Below are 21,141 nucleotides of genomic sequence, written 5' to 3'. Positions count from 1 at the left end.
CAGTCGAGATTACTTTGTCACGAAAAAGAGTGCTGATTTTTAAACCTTTCCTTTCAACGCTTCAGATCAAAGAATTAAATCAGTTAGCAATAAACCTTCTGGCTTTCTACACTACTTCTCTGTTGTATATTCAAAATGTCACCATGCGGAATAATCTCATCATATTCGTTCAATTGTGCTGAACATACACGTTTCAAATTTCGTCCAAAGTTAAAAATCAACCAACTGGAAATTTACATTTGCCACCTAGCTAGTGGCCAATGCGTTGGACTCCCTAGCCTGTGTATTTTCAAATGCCGTAAGTTAAAAGTTTGTTTTGTTTAACGACACCACTAATGCACATTGGTTTATTAATAGTCGGCTATTGGATGACAAACATTTCGTAATGTTTCACTGACCAGTGGTTTTCAGAGGAATGTTCTACATTTTTTCATGAGTAAAAAGGATCTTTTAAATGCACTTTCCCCAGAAACACGGATATACCAGTGGTGGGATCACTGGTTGAGACGGGGAGAAACATAATATACAGTGGTGGGATCACTGGTTGAGACGGGGAGAAACATAATATACCAGTGGTGGGATCACTGGTTGAGACGGGGAGAAACATAATATACCAGTGGCGGGATCACTGGTTGAGACGGGGAGAAACATAATATACCAGTGGTGGGATCACTGGTTGAGACGGGGAGAAACATAATATACAGTGGTGGGATCACTGGTTGAGACATGGAGAAACATAATATACAGTGGTGGGATCACTGGTTGAGACGGGAGAAACATAATATTGAGTGGTGGGATCACTGGTTGAGACGGGGAGAAACATAATATACCAGTGGTGAGATCACTGGTTGAGACGGGGAGAAACATAATATACCAGTGGTGAGATCACTGGTTGAGACGGGGAGAAACATAATATACAGTGGTGGGATCACTGGTTGAGACATGGAGAAACATAATATACAGTGGTGGGATCACTGGTTGAGACGGGAGAAACATAATATACCAGTGGTGAGATCACTGGTTGAGACGGGAGAAACATAATATACCAGTGGTGAGATCACTGGTTGAGACGGGGAGAAACATAATATACAGTGGTGGGATCACTGGTTGAGACATGGAGAAACATAATATACAGTGGTGGGATCACTGGTTGAGACGGGAGAAACATAATATACCAGTGGTGAGATCACTGGTTGAGACGGGGAGAAACATAATATACCAGTGGTGGGATCACTGGTTGAGACGGGGAGAAACATTATCAGAGAATGGGCCCTCATACTTTCAGTATTTAGATGACTTAGAAACTGTCACACACATACAAATAAATACGCATGCGCGCGCACACATGCGCGTTATTTGGATGTTAGTAGTCACCACACCCTTGCATTATAACAAAGAAAGAAACAACAACCAAAAAAAGAAATATTAATAAAATAAAAAAATATGGTTAATTAATTAATTATATAATTAGCTAAATAAATAAATACAATAAAATAAGATAATACAAATATAAAATAAAACAAAATTAAATTAATAATTAAATTAAATTAAAATTAAAGTAAATAAATATATAAAGTTATTTATGGTTATATATAACGATAACTAAATCTGCAAAAGGTTTAACTCAACCCACTTCGTCATACGACGACAAAGAAAAAACAATCCAGCATGTTCTGAATAGCGCGGATGTGGAAAACAGACAGAGAATGAGTGTCTGGTTTCACTTTATTTTCATACGTAATAATGAAGAGAGCAGCTGAGTAAATGGATGAAACATTTATACAGCGCGCTGTCTGCTTCCTCTACAGGTAGCTGTATGTCGGGAATGTTTGCGTCAGTCGCAACAGGTTCTGCAGGTGGAAAGAAAAAGAGGTACCATAGAACGCAAAACAAAGAGGTGGGGCCTTTTCTAAAAGAAATGTAAACATAAACTGGTAATGAGAAAACACAGGCCCCTGCTTAGCGAGTTGGGCGGGGGAGCTGCCGTCTTAGAAAAATACGAAACGGTGCCCATTTTGTTTACTAAGTGGAGAAGACCGTATGCTACCTTAAAAATCCTATTTAAAAATCCTGTTTTTGTTGAGTGTGTGGATTTTTATGTTTCCGATTTGTGTTTGTGTTTGTGTTTGTGTGTGTGTGTGTGTGTGTGTGTGTGTGTGTGTGTGTGTGTGTTTGTTTGTGGTTTTTTATACTCCACCGACACCCTAGTAATCTTAAGCTAGATGCGGACCGCAAACGATGTTATTCTCATAGTTTAAAAAAAGAGAAAATTCCACTTTTATTTTGCCTTTGTGTCCGTGTGTCTACAACTCGCATGCAAATCCATTTGCTTTCATCCTTATACAAATTAAGGCTGAAGGACATCATGCTGGTGCCAAAGCCCAACAATCTGGACTGTCTGTTCCTGACAGTGATTAGTAGTTAGACAAACATCGGTGCAATAGTTATGGAACTCACTGTGGTTTGGAGCCGGTCCTAAAATATGGACACACAATAAAAAAATCTCAATTCATGGTGTCAGAAATTTACCATGTTATTTGCTTTGCAGTCAATTTGACACCACCAACATTCAATTAATAAATGGATGTTTAAAGAAACCCCAGCGCAAAAATACACATCGGCTATTGGGTGTCAGAAGGTAAGTATCTGAAAATATAAGCGCTCTCTGACCCTCGCTATTATTTATACAATTATGTAAAACCACAGTGTAAAGAGCTGTGGGAAAAAGTATAATATAATACAAATATCAAGGTAAGGATATTTTAAAATTGTGTATAGAAATAAAAGTGTTTCAAGCACTTTAAAATACAGCCATTACTACGCTAATAGTGATTTAAATTTGGTCTACAGTTACACGTGTTCCCTTATTTTTTCCATCAGTATTTCAGTCTACAACCAATCACGACACCCACACGTTTATGCAAGCAGCATCTGTTGTGCAATGACCAGCATGCACCGATTGTTGTTCCACAATACCGACCGGAAGTCTTACAGACATTATATCAGCGTCATACGTCTGGTCAATATTCCAAATTAGAAATGCTAGGTTCAAAAGGTTATTTTCTGGAATGAACAAACTGAAGCTGGGGTAATTATTTGACCAGCAATTTAGAAACTGTTATGAGACGTTTGCTTGTTATGTTCCAGAAGGATTGGTTAACAATGTGTTGTATTCGTATACACATTTAAAACATTCAACAAAATATTTTTCTGTCCCTTTAGGTAGCTTTTTTCATATACCGATTCTTTAAATTGAGATACAACACACATGTATGGTGCATGCACACATGCACATCAAGAATCCGTTCCTGAAAGAATAGTTAAACTATTATTCCGTTTTTATCCAAACACAATAATTTAAAATCCGGAACAACATAATACTTTATTGCATAAATAGAACAAATGTGTGATATCACTATACACTGAGGTGTATTAAAGTTCGTGGATTCTATTCAGTTATTTATTAATCCTGAGCATTTAAAGCTCATCATTTGACATACACGTATATAACAACAATGTACAGACATCATGAAAGGTGCTGGTACAAAACAGATAGGACGAATACAAGTCAATATTTAATGTTTAGAACTCTATAAAATTTAAAAACACAAAGTGACAAAACGAAATAGCTCTAGATATTCGTCTCTTAAACACACACACACACACACACACACACACACACACACACACACACACACACACACACACAGAGAGAGAGAGAGAGAGAGAGAGAGAGAGAGAGAGAGAGAGAGAGAGAGAGAGAGAGAGAGAGAGAGTTATCAAATAGTGAAACAAATATGTAGATAGTGTTAAATAGATTTAAGAATAATATACATGCATCCACCGATCAACACGATGTATCAGTACACCATGGTCGCAACCATGATCGCAAAAGTATTTGTATCAGTACAAGGCTGGATCACAGAACAAGCCGAGTTACCAACTAATTTTCTTCGATTTTAAGACCGTCACTCACCCACCTTTGGCAATTTGTAACATCGAATTTTCGGGCACTTTCGTATACGTCAGCATGGGTAGTATCACAACCAAACAGCTAACTATAAACAAGAGATAGAAGACAAAGAAGATCCGGTCCAGTATTAATCCGATCGCTTTCCACTCTTTAATCAGAGTTTCCCGCCTGTCCTTTGCTTGTATTCTTCCTTTCAGTATGTTAATGAATTCTCTAATCTCACACAGTTTTGTATCTATCGCGGTGAGGTGTCCCAACTGATTCAGCATCTCCTTCGAGGGCGGTGCTGGGACCTCGGATGATGGTTTAGGGTCCTGGCTGGGCGTCGTCTGTTCGGCAGATGCTTCAAGGGAACTAGAGTCTGCAGGCTCATTTCCAGACTTATTCTTTTGTAAAGGTTTCACCAAATCTCCCATCATGAGCATTTTCGCGCATACATCGAAGAGGACCTAAAAACACAGAAACGTATAGAGTCTTTACTGAACCTTACACTACTGTCAGGACTGTTCCAAAATTTATCATAAAAGGTGGGGTGAGGTTTGACGAAGGGTAATACGTATTTTCTGTCTGGTGGAGCTACTGCTATTGTGTTGTCTATGCAAAACTCATTTAAATAAAGATATACTTTTAGCATCACGACTCGCCTTTGTAAGTAATGCTGTTACAAACCTTAAACAATTAGAATCAGTTTTTAAAAGAAAAAAGCTTTAGAATCAATGTATTTACAGTGATTTAGATAAATTCATAGTTGTGGCCTCACACCTCCACTATGTAATGAATTTTGTAACAAGCCTTAACAAAGAATTATAATCAGTTTTCAACAGAAAAAGCTTTGAAATCAATGTATTAACAATGAATTAGATAAATTAAATGTGAATACTGCAAGGTTTTTCATCAATGAAAGATATGTGCAAAATGGAAACGTATTACGCACCGACGGAAACTAATTGTAATTTTTATTCAAATACACACTTTATTTTTAATATATATATACTCTTCAAAAAAAGAAACGCAAAAGGGTACAAATGGATTATAACTCCGATTTTATGTTTCCTACCGGTTCATGCTTTGTGAATATAAGGTCATTGCATGTCCCAAACATATTCCCACGGTTACATTCGATAAAACGCAGCTACTGTACAATAAAGTTCCAAAATGTGAATATTCGCAAAAACGCAGCCACGTGCAAACCATGTCACCACTGCACGTGCGTTGTCTGCACGTGCAACATGAACACCGACAGTATAAAAGTGCAGGGTGTTCGCTTGCCTGGCCTCTGTATCTGGCCGACAGTTGACAATCCAGGACATGCCACGTCTCCGTGAACCGCAGAGAAACAATGCCATCGGCCGACTAGACGCAGGCGAATCCAGAACGGCCGTTGCCAGGGCATTCCATGTGTCCCCAAGCACCATCTCCAGACTGTGGGACCGTTACCAGCGACATGGATCAACACGTGACCTCCCTAGATCCGGTCGACCACGGGTCACTACCCCCGGGCAGGACCGCTACATCCGGGTACGCCACCTTCGGGAACGATTGACTACTGCCACCTCCACAGCCGCAGCAATACCAGGTTTGCGCAGGATATCCGACCAGACCGTACGGAACCGCCTACGTGAGGTAGGAATTCGTGCCAGACGTCCAGTTCGAGGTGTCATCTTAACACCACAACACCGTCGACTCCGACTGCAGTGGTGCCAGATTCATCGACAATGGCCTCAACTGCGATGGAGACAGGTGTGGTTCAGTGACGAGTCCCGATTTCTGCTCCGACGTCATGATGGAAGATGTCGCGTGTATAGGCGTCGTGGTGAACGTTATGCGGCAAACTGCGTGCAGGAAGTGGACAGATTCGGCGGGGGTAGTGTTATGGTGTGGGCAGCCATCTCACACACTGGCAGAACTGACCTGGTCCACGTGCAGGGCAACCTGAATACACAGGGCTACATTGACCAGATCCTCCGGCCACACATCGTTCCAGTTATGGCCAACGCCAACGCAGTGTTCCAACATGACAACGCCAGGCCTCACACAGCACGTCTCACAACGGCTTTCCTACAGAACAACAACATTAATGTCCTTCCTTGGCCATCGACATCACCGGATTTGAACCCAATTGAGCATCTATGGGACGAGTTGGACCGACGCCTCCGACAGCGACAACCACAGCCCCAGACCCTGCCCGAGCTGGCAGCAGCCTTGCAGGCCGAGTGGGCCACCATCCCCCGGGACGTCATCCGTACTCTGGTTGCTTCAATGGGCAGGCGGTGCCAGGCAGTTGTCAACACACGCGGAGGCCACACCCGGTATTGACTCCAGATGACCTTGACCTTGGTGGTGTGTCCTATCACTTACTCACAATGGACTAGAGTGAATTGTGAACAATCCTGCAACATTTGGTAATTATCGGACTCACCATTCAATAATTAAATCAATTCTCCAAATGTTACGACAATGTGGTTTTGAGTTTCTTCTTTTGAAGAGTATATATATATATATATATATATATATATATATATATATATATATATATATATATATATATATATATATATATATATATAAAAAAACAATAATAAGGGAAAATGGAAAAAAAGATTTTTAAAAACCCAACACTAAAAAGTTCATTGCAACAAAAGAGTTATTCCAGGCCAGTGCTAATGGGTGAAGGAATCCCGTAGTTTGGGTTCTAACATTAATTACTGTTTTCTCATACTGTATGCTGCTCGAATATAGCATTATCTAGACTACATTTTCAGCCAATGCTATCGCTTTGACTCCCGTTGAATCCCGGAAGACTCACCTGTTTCGCAGGAGCTGGGAGGTTGGCTCTGTGTCCATACGCTGCCAGGTTGACCACGAGGACGTTTAGAAACACAGACAGGGTGATGAGGATCATGTTCAGACAGTAGTAAGTGCCTGAAATTATCAACATTAGAAACATAAATAAGTAGAAGAAAGGAATGTTAGTCAAGGGTTTCCAGTCTGAGCTCATCTTTTGAGCAGCTAACATTAGCGGTAAACGTAGTTGCCATCATAGAAAAACATTAAACTTTGTTTTAGTTCATCCACTAAAGCACCACTATATGTATTCATCAGCAGCTTTTGGAATTCTAACAATTTAAGGAACGGGCTTGGTTGTAATACAATTTTTATTTAAGATTTAGCATCTGAACGTAAAGTTCGGCACGTTATGTCTTATCTTTTTAAAAGCGTTACAGTGATTCTAAGATCGTTTATCCTTACAAGGTGGAGTAAAAGGGATGCTTTGACAACGTCCAGGTAGATTTCCAGCAAGTATGATGTATGATGTTTTTCCCCACAAAACAAAACAAAATCTTGTATTTTTATACCAAGCAATCATTACTTCATTACCATCAAACTACAAAAGTATGCTTTTTTTTAAATAGCTACCATTGGTGAAAAAAATATTTTAAAAAGTAAAGTTTGTTTTGTTTAACGACACCACTAGAGCACATGATATATTTTCTTAATGCAGCAAGGGATCTGTTACATGCATTTTCCCACAGACAGGAAAGCACATACCACGGCCTTTGACCAGTTGTGGTGCACGAGCAAAAACCCAATCAGTTGAACGGATCCATTGAGGTGGTTCGATCCTGCGACGCAAGCACCTCAAGCGAGCGCTCAACCAACTGAGCTACATCCCGCCCCGAAAAAATTTAATAATAAACCACTGCCAAGTTCAACTAAACTATTGACCAAATGATAATACGAAAAGCATTTCATTTTGTAAAGTAATATAGCATACACATGTAGGTGTACCATACACTGATATAATATATCTCAATGTAATCATATGCCCAATAAAGATACAAATACAATTTCTTACCTAATAAGGGCATTGTCGATGTGCCCGGTGGCAGATTCTTGTCTAAGATTTTTAACAAGATGAAGAACGCTATAAACACAATGAGACCTGAAACAGACGTTAAAACAAATTAACAGACATTTCAACAAAATACTAGAACGTTAACATGAGTTGAAAATATTCCAGGTACGTAGTTAATTGAATTTTTGTTCCAGAGTTTGTGCTATCTGACTGGATTACAAAACCCCCCACAAAAAACCCACACGATCCATCGACTGCTTAAATTAATACCAGAGTATATATAAACAAATACAACTGGGAGTTAATATTTATTCACGTGCAGTGCTATATTTGTCATTCGTAATGTTTTATATGAAAAAGCCCAAAGGCTATCGCTTTAAATTGCATTTGCTTTTGAAATAGACAAATTGATTAAAACCAAACTTCGTAAATATCTTTTTCACATCATTTTGTTCCATTTCGGTTCATGTTTTATTGATGTTTCACTATTCTTGTTTTATTCCTTTTTTATTGCATGTATTGTTAATATTATTATTTTTAGTCGATTTATCTTTTCCTTTAATTTTTAATTTTAGAAAAGGTTGCTTTCTTCTTACAATTAAGCAGATATTATTATTATCGCCATTTCTATCTTTTTAATACCTCGCCGAATAACAGATTTAAAAAAAAAAAGATTTTGGTTTTAGCAAATCTTATTTTAAAAAGAAACATATATATATATATATATATATATATATATATATATATATATATACACACACATATATATATATACATGTTTGGTACACACTTATTGTAGATACATCTTAATGTATTATGAAGAAGCGTATTGCGTCAGAATGTTGGTATCACATAACGATATGAACGTGTGGAAGAAGATTTAAAGCCATTTGTTTGGCGGCCTCGCAATATATTCTATATACTAAATGTAACCCGTGCTTCCCACCGGGCATAGAATAGAATAGATGTTTATCGACGCCCCAGCACGACCCACAGGAACGTCTACGTGGGGTGTGATGGCCTTACACTGGTCTTTCCCACAAACATACGACCGCCGTGAAGATAGCCAACTCTCATTAGCTACGGCCATATACACGACCGCGTAGTAAATAGCCACTTATGCGTTAAGTAGCATATATGGCGGCGTCCGTTGATGTTGTATTTATTGAATTCATCTTTGTACGCAGCGTATAGCATGGTAAGTGTATGATAATCAACTGGACCTGGGTAAAAAAAGAAAAAAAAAAAGAAGGTCTATGAGATGTGCAGCATCGGTAAGATCAAAGTGGGTGGTTGTGAGTGTAGATCAAAAGATTAGAAACGATCAGAACGATCTATAACTGTTTAAAAAGGCCTTGCGTGTTTTATTATAGACTCTCACCGAGCTGCATCTTGGCTGGCGACTCCGGCGGGATCCAGAAGAGGACGAGAGTGATGGATGTGAGCAGCACGCACGGCAGGATGAGGATGTAGTTGTAGAGGGTCGCTCTCCGCTGGAAGATCAGGTAGTAGCGCAGGTCTATAAACGTCCCAGGACAGCACGTGTACTTCTTTACATTACGGATCGCCGGAACGTCGATGATGATCCAGGAATTGCTCTCAACATACGCCGTGAGGTCGATGTAGTTCTTGTTGTCCAGGAACTTCAGATCTAGCTGATCGCCGTCGTAAGTCCAAGAACCGAACTTGAGGGTGCAGTTCTGAACGTCAAAGGGGAATTTCGTCACGTCTATTGGACACGAGCTTCGGTACACCGCCTGGGGCATCCACAGTATAGAGCCCGTGTGCTCGAACACACACAGGACCTTCCTGTGTTCGTCAAGTCGGTAATCTGCACTGGATGAATACAACAATACTTCCAATTAAAACACACAGACAAGACAAATATCACTCGTAGGGGAACCTCATTTGGGATTGGTGAGCGAGCCTTTAATTGAGATCCTCAATTAGGCAATGCATATAAATAAATTTCGCATAGGGGACTTTCGCGAATTTTTATTTTGTACGCTTGAGAGGTGCACCTGGTGTGCCCCCGTTGTGGGTGGATTCAGGGAAGGATACCACTGTGTTGCCAGGGCAAAACCCCTTTATGGGGTAGGTGCACAGGTAGTGTCAAGCTGCCATGAACCTGCCATATCGTAACTGTTTTCTAATAAATGCTGCGCCACTATTATTCCAATTAGAGGTTTTTGTTTTCAATTTTACTTCCTCAAGTTGTTTTTGTAAAGTTGCCTTAACTTCGGATTTTGTTCTGACAAAATACCATTATATCATTAAACTTCTCTACTCTAAGAAAGATAAATAAATAAATTGATTAATTTTTTTAAATACAAACGTACTAGTTGTATATTTAGACTAACTCACTAGCAGTGTATTAGACTCACTCACTAGTTGTATATTTAGACTAACTCACTAGTTGTGTATTTAGACTAACTCACTCACTAGTTGTATATTTAAACTAACTCACTCACTAGTTGTATATTTAAACCGACCCACTAGTTGTGTATTTAGACTAACTCACTAGTTGTATATTTAGACTAACTCACTAGTTGTGTATTAAAACTAACTCACTAGTAGTGTATCTGACTAATTCACTGGTTGTGTATTAGACTAACCAACTAGTTGTGTATTAGACTAACTCACTAGTTGTGTATGAGACTAACTCACTAGTTGTGTATCTAGACTAACTCCCTTGTTGTGTATTAGACTAACTCACTAGTTGTGTATTTGACTAACTCACTAGTTGTGTATTTGACTAACCCACTAGTTGTGTATTAGACTAACTCCCTGGTTGTGTATTAGACTAACTCACTAGTTGTGTATTTGACTAACTCACTAGTTGTGTATTTGACTAACCCACTAGTTGTGTATTAGATTAACCCACTAGTTGTGTATTAGATTAACTCCCTGGTTGTGTATTAGACTAACTCACTAGTTGTGTATTTGACTAACTCACTAGTTGTGTATTAGACTAACTCACTAGTTGTGTATTTGACGAACTCACTAGTTGTGTATTTAGACTAACTCCCTGGTTGTGTATTAGACTAACCCACTAGTTGTGTATTAGACTAAGTCACTAGTTGTTTATTAGACTAACCCACTAGTTGTGTATTAGACTAACTCACTAGTTGTGTATTTGACTAAGTCACTAGTTGTGTATTTGACTAACTCACTAGTTGTGTATTAGAGTAACTCACTAGTTGTGTATTAGACTAACTCACTAGTTGTGCAGACTAACTCATTAGTTGTGCAGACTAACTCACTAGCAGTATATTTGATGAACTCACTAATTGTGTATTTGACTAACTCACTAGTTGTGTACTTGACTAACCCACTAGTAGTGTATTTGACTAACTCACTAGTTGTGTATTAGACTCACTAGTTGTATCTCTAACTCACTAGTAGTGTATCTGACTAACTCACTATTATCCTGTTCAATTATTTAGACCCAAAGTTTTTTGCAAATGTTACGTTTATTTCCTATTCGATATTTGTTTTCTTTGCATTTACATGAAAACAAACCCAAACCCCGACAGGTGTTATATACAAATCATCATATAAAATGCACGAAGTTGACTTAATTCCACTTTTTAAAAATCTCTGTGTCTTTTGAATGCATGTTATTTCTCCTATAAATAACTAAGGTCATTTGCATATCAAAGCATTGGGATCTGAGGCTACGTGAAGGCCATTATAGCTTGTTTCACTAAATCAAGGTTATTATTGTTTTGCAGTTTGTAACAGCATTGTCTAATCTTTCCGTTAAACATAGATGTAAACAAACAGAACATGTAACCCTTTCTTGTAGGTGCATTATATTTAATAAATTTAGCTAATGTATTATGTATTTTTATTTTATTATATCAATTATATATTAGCATACCATACCTAACCTAACACAACTGAGGTGTAGCACAGTAATAAACACAAATCACCTCACACACCGCAGGAATGTGCTTTCCAAATTTATAAATAAATTTAATGCAGGGCCGGACCCAGAAGACCGGGGGGGGGGGGGGGATAAAATGTCAAAGGCCACCAACATCAAATAATAATAATTTTTTAAATTTAATTTGCCTCTAAATTGGGAACTCATACGTATATATATATATATATATATATATATATATATATATATATATATATATATATATATATATATATATAGTAGTATTTAGGGTGATGCTAGGGGCTGGGGTTTAGGGGTGGGGTGTTACATTTGTAATGCGAAAAACCAAAGGGCTATTGTTCGGACTCGTATGGGTTCAACCACTTTTTCATCCCGCAGACACAGCCCTGAATGTTCAAAATACGATAGCATTGCTTGGTCAATAACATCATTATTTCGATCTATGACTGCATGTGCTATTGTAGCAATGTGTAAACCACGTAAAATACAAGTTAGGTAGGGTATATAAATTCATTGAAAATGTATTAGTCGACATTCTTGTTATTGTTATTTGAGGAAAAATATGGGTAAATCGAAAAAAACTTCAGTTGATGTAAAATCGTGTATTAAGAACGTTTTCGATTATTTTGAAGATGAATATCAGCGCGCTAGACCTAGGTATGCTTCTTATCGAATTGTCGATCGAGTTGCCGCTGCACGTAAAGTTTCGGTTTCAACAGTAAAAAGAACTGTGAAAAATCTAAGCTATACGAATCCAAGCACAGAAATCACTGTTAAAAAACGCGACCGAAAACTCATCGATTTATTTGATAAAGATGTTATTAGACGACGAGTATACAGATTTTATAGAGAGGACGAATTACCTACATTACATAAGATTAACGTGGCATTAAGGGAGGAATGTGGAATCAACATATCCATATCAACTTTACGAAGAACACTCCATGACCTCGATTTTAAATACCAACATATGTCTACAACCAGAAAAGTGATTTTTGAGGACGCCAATATATCAGACAGGAGACTGTCCTATCTCCATGAAATATCCAGTTTACGAGAACAGGGGTATTTAATAGTGTATCAAGATGAGACCTGGGTGAATGTCAACCACACAACATCCCACCACTGGACAGATATCCACCCGGGCACAAGTACCGCCAATCACCTGCCGAAATCAGACGCTGCTGATCGAGTTCCTAAACTCTGTTCGGTGACTGGCAAGGGAAAAAGACTTATTATTTGTCATGCTGGCTGTGATAAATATGGATTGATAGATGGCTGTGAATTGATCTTTGAGGCTAAAAAAACAGACGGAGACTATCATGGTGAGATGAATCATGACAATTTCATCAAATGGTTTGAAGAACAACTTATGCCTTCTCTACCAGAACCTTCTGTTATCGTCATGGATAACGCAAGCTACCACAACAAATTAACTGAGATTACACGATGTCCTGCACTAAACGCTAAAAAGGAAGAAATTCAGTCGTGGCTACGAAACAAAAATATACCTTTTGAGAGTAACATGACAAAGCCAGTTCTTTATGAACTTGTGAAAAGTAACAAATGTGCAAAGCAATTTGTTACTGATGATATTGATGAACGCCATGGGCACTTGTGTCTAAGACTGCCGCCAAGACATTCTGAACTCAATCCGATAGAACTGATCTGGAGTCAAGTCAAAGGGCACATAGCTCGTCATAATGATGGTAAAATGACCACGGTGTGGAGAGAACTTGCACATGCATTGAACTCTGTAACACCTACACACTTCTCTGACGCAGTTAAATATGTAATAAAGATCGAAGAAGATTTTAGAAAACAAAATAGTTTTATAAGAAGTAAAATATCCTCTGTGATAGTCCCCCTTAACGAAGATAGTGATGAAGAAATGAGTTCGTCGACTGATTAAGTTATTTCTCCATACCCATGCGCCTGCTTCATGTTTACAGATATTTTCTTAAATATAGGTCATACTACGATTTGTGCGGATAGGACGATAGAACCGAACATTAGTTTGAAACGCACTATAGAATGATGCTTTTGATATGCAAATAACCGTAGTTATATTATAGGAGAAATAACGTGCATTCAAAAGACACAGAGATTTTTAAAAGGTGGAATTAAGTCAACTTCGTGCATTTTATATGATGATTTGTATATAACACCTGTCGGGGTTTGGGTTTGTTTTCATGTAAATGCAAAGAAAACAAATATCGAATAGGAAATAAACGTAACATTTGCAAAAGACTTTGGGTCTAAATAATTGAACAGGATAATAGTAGTTTATTTGAGTAACCCACTAGTTGTCAGTTTGACTAAATCACTGTTTATGTATTTAACTAAGTCACTAGCTGTGCATTTGACTAGGTCACTAGTTGTATGTCTGACTAACTCACTAGTAGTGTATTTTCCTAAGCCACTAGTTGTAAATTTGACTAAGTCACTAGCTGTGTATTTGAATAACCCATTAGTAGCGTATTTGACTAACTCACTAGTAGTGTATTTTCCCAAGCCACTAGTTGTAAATTTGACTAAGTCACTAGTTGTGTATTTGAATAACTCACTAGTAGTGTATTTGACTAACTCACTAGTAGTGTATTTAGACTAACTCACTAGTTGTTTATTTAACTAACTCACTAGTTGTGTATTAGACTAACTCACTAGTTGTGTATTTGACTAACTCACTAGTTGTAAATTTGACTAAATCACTAGCAGTGTATTTGACTAACTCACTAGTTGTGTAGTTTGATGTCAGGAAGCCAGATCTTGTTCCAGGGAATCCTCACTTTGTCCACTCCACCATACTCAGACTTGTTCCACTTGACGTCATTGTCCTGCCACACCTGGGATTATCAACGAAATTAACTCGTGTAAAACAAATAAAAAATCCAGAACACCAGGCCTAGTGCTTATAAAACTTTTAAAGTCTAGATTCGAGACTGTAATAGGGTCTGAGACACTAATGTTATAACAACGCAATACAAATTGTATGCAAGTGACGTCATTAGAGATTGAGTCTGGACTCTAAAAGTTAATGTTTGTTATATTTAGCGACAGCACTAGACCACACTGATTTATTAATCATTGGATATTGGATGTCAGACAGTTGATAATTCTAATAACCTTAGAGAAAATCAGGTTCGTCTTCCCATTAGCAGAAATGTATATTTTGTATCAAAGACTGGGTAGCATATACCACGGCCTTTGATATACCAGACCTGGTGATCGGATTGGAACTGGCAAACATCAATCAGATGGCGAATCCTACGACCAAAGCAATGAATTACAATAAATATGTTTGATGGAACAGAATTATATTACAAGTGGTGGATTTGGGCAATACGCTTTTTCATATGTTTTCTTAATTTAAGCTATAGATCAATGAAAAAACGTAAAGTCATATTAGTGTCAGTAAACAGAATAGGTTGCCCAGAATAAATTTCAAGACAGTACAGTTTACGGTAAGTCTCTATTTGTATTAGTTTATCCTCCTGTTCCAATACGTACATATTGGTCCAATATATACACACTGGTTCCATACGCACATACTGGTCCGATACGTACACGCTGGTCCCATACGTACACACTGGTCCAATACGTACTCACTGGTCCCATACATACACCCTGGTCCCATACGTACACCTTGGTCCCATACGTAAACCCTGGTCCCATACGTACACCCTGGTCCCATACGTACATACTGGTCCCAGATGTTGAGTGTGAGTATCTGGTCCTGCTCGTCGAGGTCCATGATCTGCGTCATCTGCAGGGCGAAGTAGACGGTGAGCGTGTCGTTGAACCTGGCCACGGGGCGGCTGTACTTGCCTCGCATCTTGTACTTGTTAAGGATCTTCCGAACCAGCTGGTCCTCGTACGACAGAACCTGTCTTCCTCTTCTGGCATCTGGAACAACACCATAGGCATGTTTTTACGTTGAATAGTATTTATGAACTGAAATCAGCCGAGATCAAATCTGAATAAATACCATCTGAGTGCCAACTAATTGACAGACATACATAGATGCACGCACGCACACACAGATAGATAGATAGATAGATAGATAGATAGATAGATAGATAGATAGATAGATAGAGAAAGAGAAAGAGAAAGAGACACAGACACAGACACAGAGAGAGACAGAGAGAGAGAGAGAGAGAGAGAGAGAGAGAGAGAGAGAGAGAGAGAGAGAGAGAGAGAGAGAGAGAGAGAGAGAGAGAGAGAGAGAGAGATAACGCAAGCTACCACAACAAATTAACTGAGATTACACGATGTCCTGCACTAAACGCTAAAAAGGAAGAAATTCAGTCGTGGCTACGAAACAAAAATATACCTTTTGAGAGTAACATGACAAAGCCAGTTCTTTATGAACTTGTGAAAAGTATTGATATTGATGAACGCCATGGGCACTTGTGTCAAAGACTGCCGCCAAGACATTCTGAACTAAATCCGATAGAAATGATCTGGAGTCAAGTCAAAGGGCACATAGCAAGTCATAATGATGGTAAAATGACCACGGTGCGGAGAGAACTTGCACATGCATTGAACTCTGTAACACCTACACACTTCTCTGACGCAGTTAAACATGTAATAAAGATCGAAGAAGATTTTAGAAAACAAAATAGTTTTATAAGAAATAAAATATCCTCTGTGATAGTCCCCCTTAACGAAGATAGTGATGAAGAAATGAGTTCGTCGACTGATTAAGTTATTTCTCCATACCCATCAGGAGTATTACTTTAATGTATGCATGAACTCTTTAACACCAAAAACAATTTATTTCCATATCATTCACTATCAAACAACCTAACAACCTATAAACTAATCGACTAGAAATGCATATAGACTACACATACATACGAGAGAAATGTTTATTTAACGACACACTCAACGCATTTGATATACGTTTATGTGGCGTCAGACAAAACGGTTAAGGAGCATTATGACAGTGAGAAAGAAACTCGCTACAGCCACATAGGCCACTGTTTCCGATAAAGCAATTTTGATAAGCAATAAGGGACGTTTTATATGCATCATCCCATAGACAGGATAGCACATACCACAGCCTTTATACATCAGTTGTGGTGCACAGGCTGGAACTAGACACAACCCAATGGGTCCACCATGTGGGATCGATCAGTCGACATACCATGAGCGAACGCTTTACCTCTGAGCTACGTCCCGCTCCATATACAAAAGAAGACAAAATACAAAACAAAAACATCGCCAACGCCGTATATCTGCATAATCATTCCCAGTCTGGAGCTCCACGCGGTAAGACGTGTTTGTTTCGCTTGTGCACACAACACGTGCTTTCGTATGCTCGACTTGGGGGTCCTTCATTTCGTTGTTTTTGTCAGCAAAATGAAGTTTTCTACTGGGATGTATGCGGCCATTGGAACCGATTGAACGCTGGAACGCTTCTAGTTTCGACAGCCTGCACCACCAGGATGGATTCTTTTTCAGCGAGATTCCATGCCTGCACGTCATTTCTCCGTCTGACTGTCGACTCGTTTTTTTTGTGTGACTCGTATGACGGCCATTCTGCAGAACGCCACGGTTGTTCGCGTTTAGTCTCTACATGTCCGAGCCTGTCCTAGCAGCACTGGAAGATTGACCGCCCCACTCTAAGAAGAAATAGGAAGCGGGGTCGGCCCCTACTACTCTTTTTCTAGACTTTACCCTGCTTTATAGTGATACCATCTCGTATCCTCCGGAGTCGGGCCCGTCCGCACCACTATACCAACCCATGACGACTGGACTATACCCTAGTCTGATACTCTCTCTCGTTCAGACGGATCCGGCTTCTCAAGATCTGTATTTCAGCACAGCACTAAACCTTCAACGTCTATCGACTGTCAATCTAGGGGTTTTCTTGACGGGATGCAACCCATCTCGTCCCTTTAAGCTGTGCACCCAAACGGCCTTAACGAGGCCACTCGCGTGGACATATCGATCGGACTTTAAACTTTTAGATCTACGTTAAACATTTTATGTCGAAATTACTTTTTTTTTTAATATTATTAAATAGTCCGATCCTCTCTTCTTTCTCTTATTTAATTTTGGACTGTCCTTCTAAAATGCTCCAAATTATGTAAATATTCGGCCGAGCAGTCATTTCTTTTTATTTTTGGCTTCTAACCTTTTTATTTTTTTTATTTATGCTATTTTCAAAATTCTGCCCATTTTCAACCCCACCCCCTCCATCCAGAGTCAGGCCACCGATCTTATCGGAGGTCGGACTCGGGCTGGGCGTGTTCGAAACCCTAGTGGTATATGGGCACGTTAAACTAATTATCATCATCATCTGCATAATGCAAGGTCAAAGCTTTACGGGGACATTTTGAGAAAGTCTTTATTTCACGCACACGTGAATCACTGATGACAATAGTGTGCTTATGTATGCTAAATGTTGAAGCTTGTCATTATCGTATCAAGTTAGCATGACAAAACTGAAGAAAGCCGGATCATAACAAAAGTGAAGCCACTTCACCTCCTATCGCCACCTTAATCAGAAAAACAAACACGATGATCATTTAGCCCTGTCCATGACATAAATAAGATAAACAACAATCAATCCATATGTTTCCAAAATTAGTTTTGGACATAATTCATCACTGTTACGGTTTTGTGTAAAGATATGTCAAATATGTTATTGATTGTTGTATTTCTGTTTTCTTTCCTTTCAATATATATAATGTCTATGACGCAATTTTTGGTTACCGGATTATTGACGTATCTTTTATGAATAAACTACAGCATGGTGCATGGATACATCGTTCATTTATTACTAACTTGCAAACAGTTAAATAGTACATCAATATGAGACTGCATACACTCGAAGTGTCTAGGGAAATATCAAACAGTTAAATGGTACATCAATATGAGACTGCATACACTCGAAGTGTCTAGGGAAATAACAAACAGTTAAATGGTACATCATTATGAGACTGAATACAGTCGAAGTGTCAAGGGAAATATCAAACAGTTAAATGGTACATCATTATGAGACTGAATACAGTCGAAGTGTCAAGGGAAATATCAAACAGTTAAATGGTACATCATGATGAGACTGTATACACTCGAAGTGTCTAGGGAAATATCAAACAGTTAAATGGTACAACATGATGAGACTGTATACACTCGAAGTGTCTAGGGAAATATCAAACTGTTAAATGGTACATCATTATGAGACTGTATACACTCGAAGTGTCTAGGGAAATATCAAACTGTTAAATGGTACATCATTATGAGACTGTATACACTCGAAGTGTCTAGGGAAATATCAAACTGTTAAATGGTACATCATTATGAGACTGTATACACTCGAAGTGTCTAGGGAAATAACAAACAGTTAAATAGTACAACATTATGAGACTGTATACATTCGAAGTGTCTTGGGAAATATCAAACAGTTAAATGGTACATCATTATGAGACTGTATACATTCGAAGTGTCTAGGGAAATAACAAACAGTTAAACAGTACAACATTATGAGACTGTATACATTCGAAGTGTCTTGGGAAATATCAAACAGTTAAATGGTACAACATTATGAGACTGTATACATTCGAAGTGTCTAGGGAAATATCAAACTGTTAAATGGTACAACATTATGAGACTGTATACACTCGAAGTGTCTACGGAAATATCAAACAGTTAAATGGTACATCATTATGAGACTGTATACACTCGAAGTGTCTAGGGAAATATCAAACTGTTAAATGGTACAACATTATGAGACTGTATACACTCGAAGTGTCTTGGGAAATATCAAACAGTTAAATGGTACAACATTATGAGACTGTATACACTCGAAGTGTCTAGGGGAATATCAAACTGTTAAATGGTACATCATTATGAGACTGTATACACTCGAAGTGTCTAGGGAAATAACAGTTAAATGGTACAACATTATGAGACTGTATACACTCGAAGTGTCTAGGGAAATAACAAACAGTTAAATGGTACATCGTTATGAGACTGCATACACTCGAAGTGCCTAGGGAAATAACAAACAGTTAAATGGTACAACATTATGAGACTGTATACACTGTCTTGGGAAGTTAAATGGTACAACATTATGAGACTGTATACATCGAAGTGTCTAGGGAAATATCAAACTGTTAAATGGTACAACATTATGAGACTGTATACACTCGAAGTGTCTAGGGAAATATCAAACAGTTAAATGGTACATCATTATGAGACTGTATACACTCGAAGTGTCTAGGGAAATATCAAACAAAATGGTACAGTTAAATCGAAGTGTACAAACAGTTTGGTATGAGACTGTATACACTCGAAGTGTCTAGGGAAATATCAAACTGTTAAATGGTACATCATTATGAGACTGTATACATCGAAGTGTCTACAAATATTAACAGTTAAATGGTACAACATTATGAGACTGTATACACTCGAAGTGTCTAGGGAAATAACAAACAGTTAAATGGTACATCGTTATGAGACTGCATACACTCGAAGTGCCTAGGGAAATAACAAACAGTTAAATGGTACAACATTATGAGACTGTATACACTCGAAGTGTCTAGGGAAATATCAAACAGTTAAATGGTACATCATTATGAGACTGTATACACTCGAAGTGTCTATATAAACAGTTAAATGGTACAACATTATGAGACTGTATACACTCGAAGTGTCTAGGGAAATATCAAACAGTTAAATGGTACATCATTATGAGACTGTATACAATCGAAGTGTCTAGGGAAATATCAAACAGTTAAATGGTACAACATTATGAGACTGTATACACTCGAAGTGTCTAGGGAAATATCAAACAGTTAAATGGTACATCATTATGAGACTGTATACACTCAAAGTGTCTAGGGAAATATCAAACAGTTAAATGGTACAACATTATGAGACTGTATACACTCGAAGTGTCTAGGAAAATATCAAACAGTTAAATGGTACATCATTATGAAACTGTATACAATCGAAGTGTCTAGGGAAATATCACGCGCTTTACATCATTTTCCAAAAACGTGTGATGGGTTCTCTGTGTTACAGACGTTACTAAAAGGATTACTTAAATCCACTCCACTCTACTGATTTATTATTATAAGCACTCTATCTGAAATGATGAGAAATATAGTTAATATCAATTTCGACCATTTTAGTTCTCGACATGTAAACATTATCAAGAATAACGAAAATTGTTTAATGACTTGCAAACCTTAAATACATACTATTTGTTAAATCAAAACGGCAAATAACTGATTGTGCGACCGACTTTGGAAAATGGTTGCGACATCTATCTGGTCGTCATTACAACACCAATATAGTTTAAAGATGTTTTATGACCGTCTAAAATTAAGTTGTCTTGGAACTGACCAATTAGCTAAGGCTTCTGCCAGCATTTAAGCCTGCCATAAT

At 38.2% G+C, this 21,141-nt stretch overlaps 1 protein-coding gene across 2 annotated transcripts in view; it reads right to left on the bottom strand.

Annotated features, from left to right (window-relative positions):
- Positions 1-3,368: 3,368 nt before the first annotated feature.
- Positions 3,369-21,141, bottom strand: part of LOC121379276 (neuronal acetylcholine receptor subunit alpha-10-like) — a 31,691-nt gene continuing 13,918 nt past the window's right edge. For both annotated transcript variants that reach the window (XM_041507813.1, XM_041507814.1), the window contains exons 3-8: positions 15,440-15,645; positions 14,476-14,585; positions 9,211-9,665; positions 7,830-7,916; positions 6,780-6,895; positions 3,369-4,422 (exon numbers count right to left, since the gene is read on the bottom strand). In XM_041507813.1, coding sequence (XP_041363747.1) covers positions 3,973-4,422; positions 6,780-6,895; positions 7,830-7,916; positions 9,211-9,665; positions 14,476-14,585; positions 15,440-15,645 — 1,424 coding nt within the window. In that variant the 3' untranslated portion in view covers positions 3,369-3,972. The remainder of the gene's footprint in view (positions 4,423-6,779; positions 6,896-7,829; positions 7,917-9,210; positions 9,666-14,475; positions 14,586-15,439; positions 15,646-21,141) is intronic.

Source organism: Gigantopelta aegis, chromosome 8 (genome assembly GCF_016097555.1).
Source record: "Gigantopelta aegis isolate Gae_Host chromosome 8, Gae_host_genome, whole genome shotgun sequence".
Classification (NCBI taxonomy): Eukaryota; Metazoa; Mollusca; class Gastropoda; order Neomphalida; family Peltospiridae; genus Gigantopelta; species Gigantopelta aegis.
This window is presented reverse-complemented; position numbering and strand designations above follow the sequence as displayed.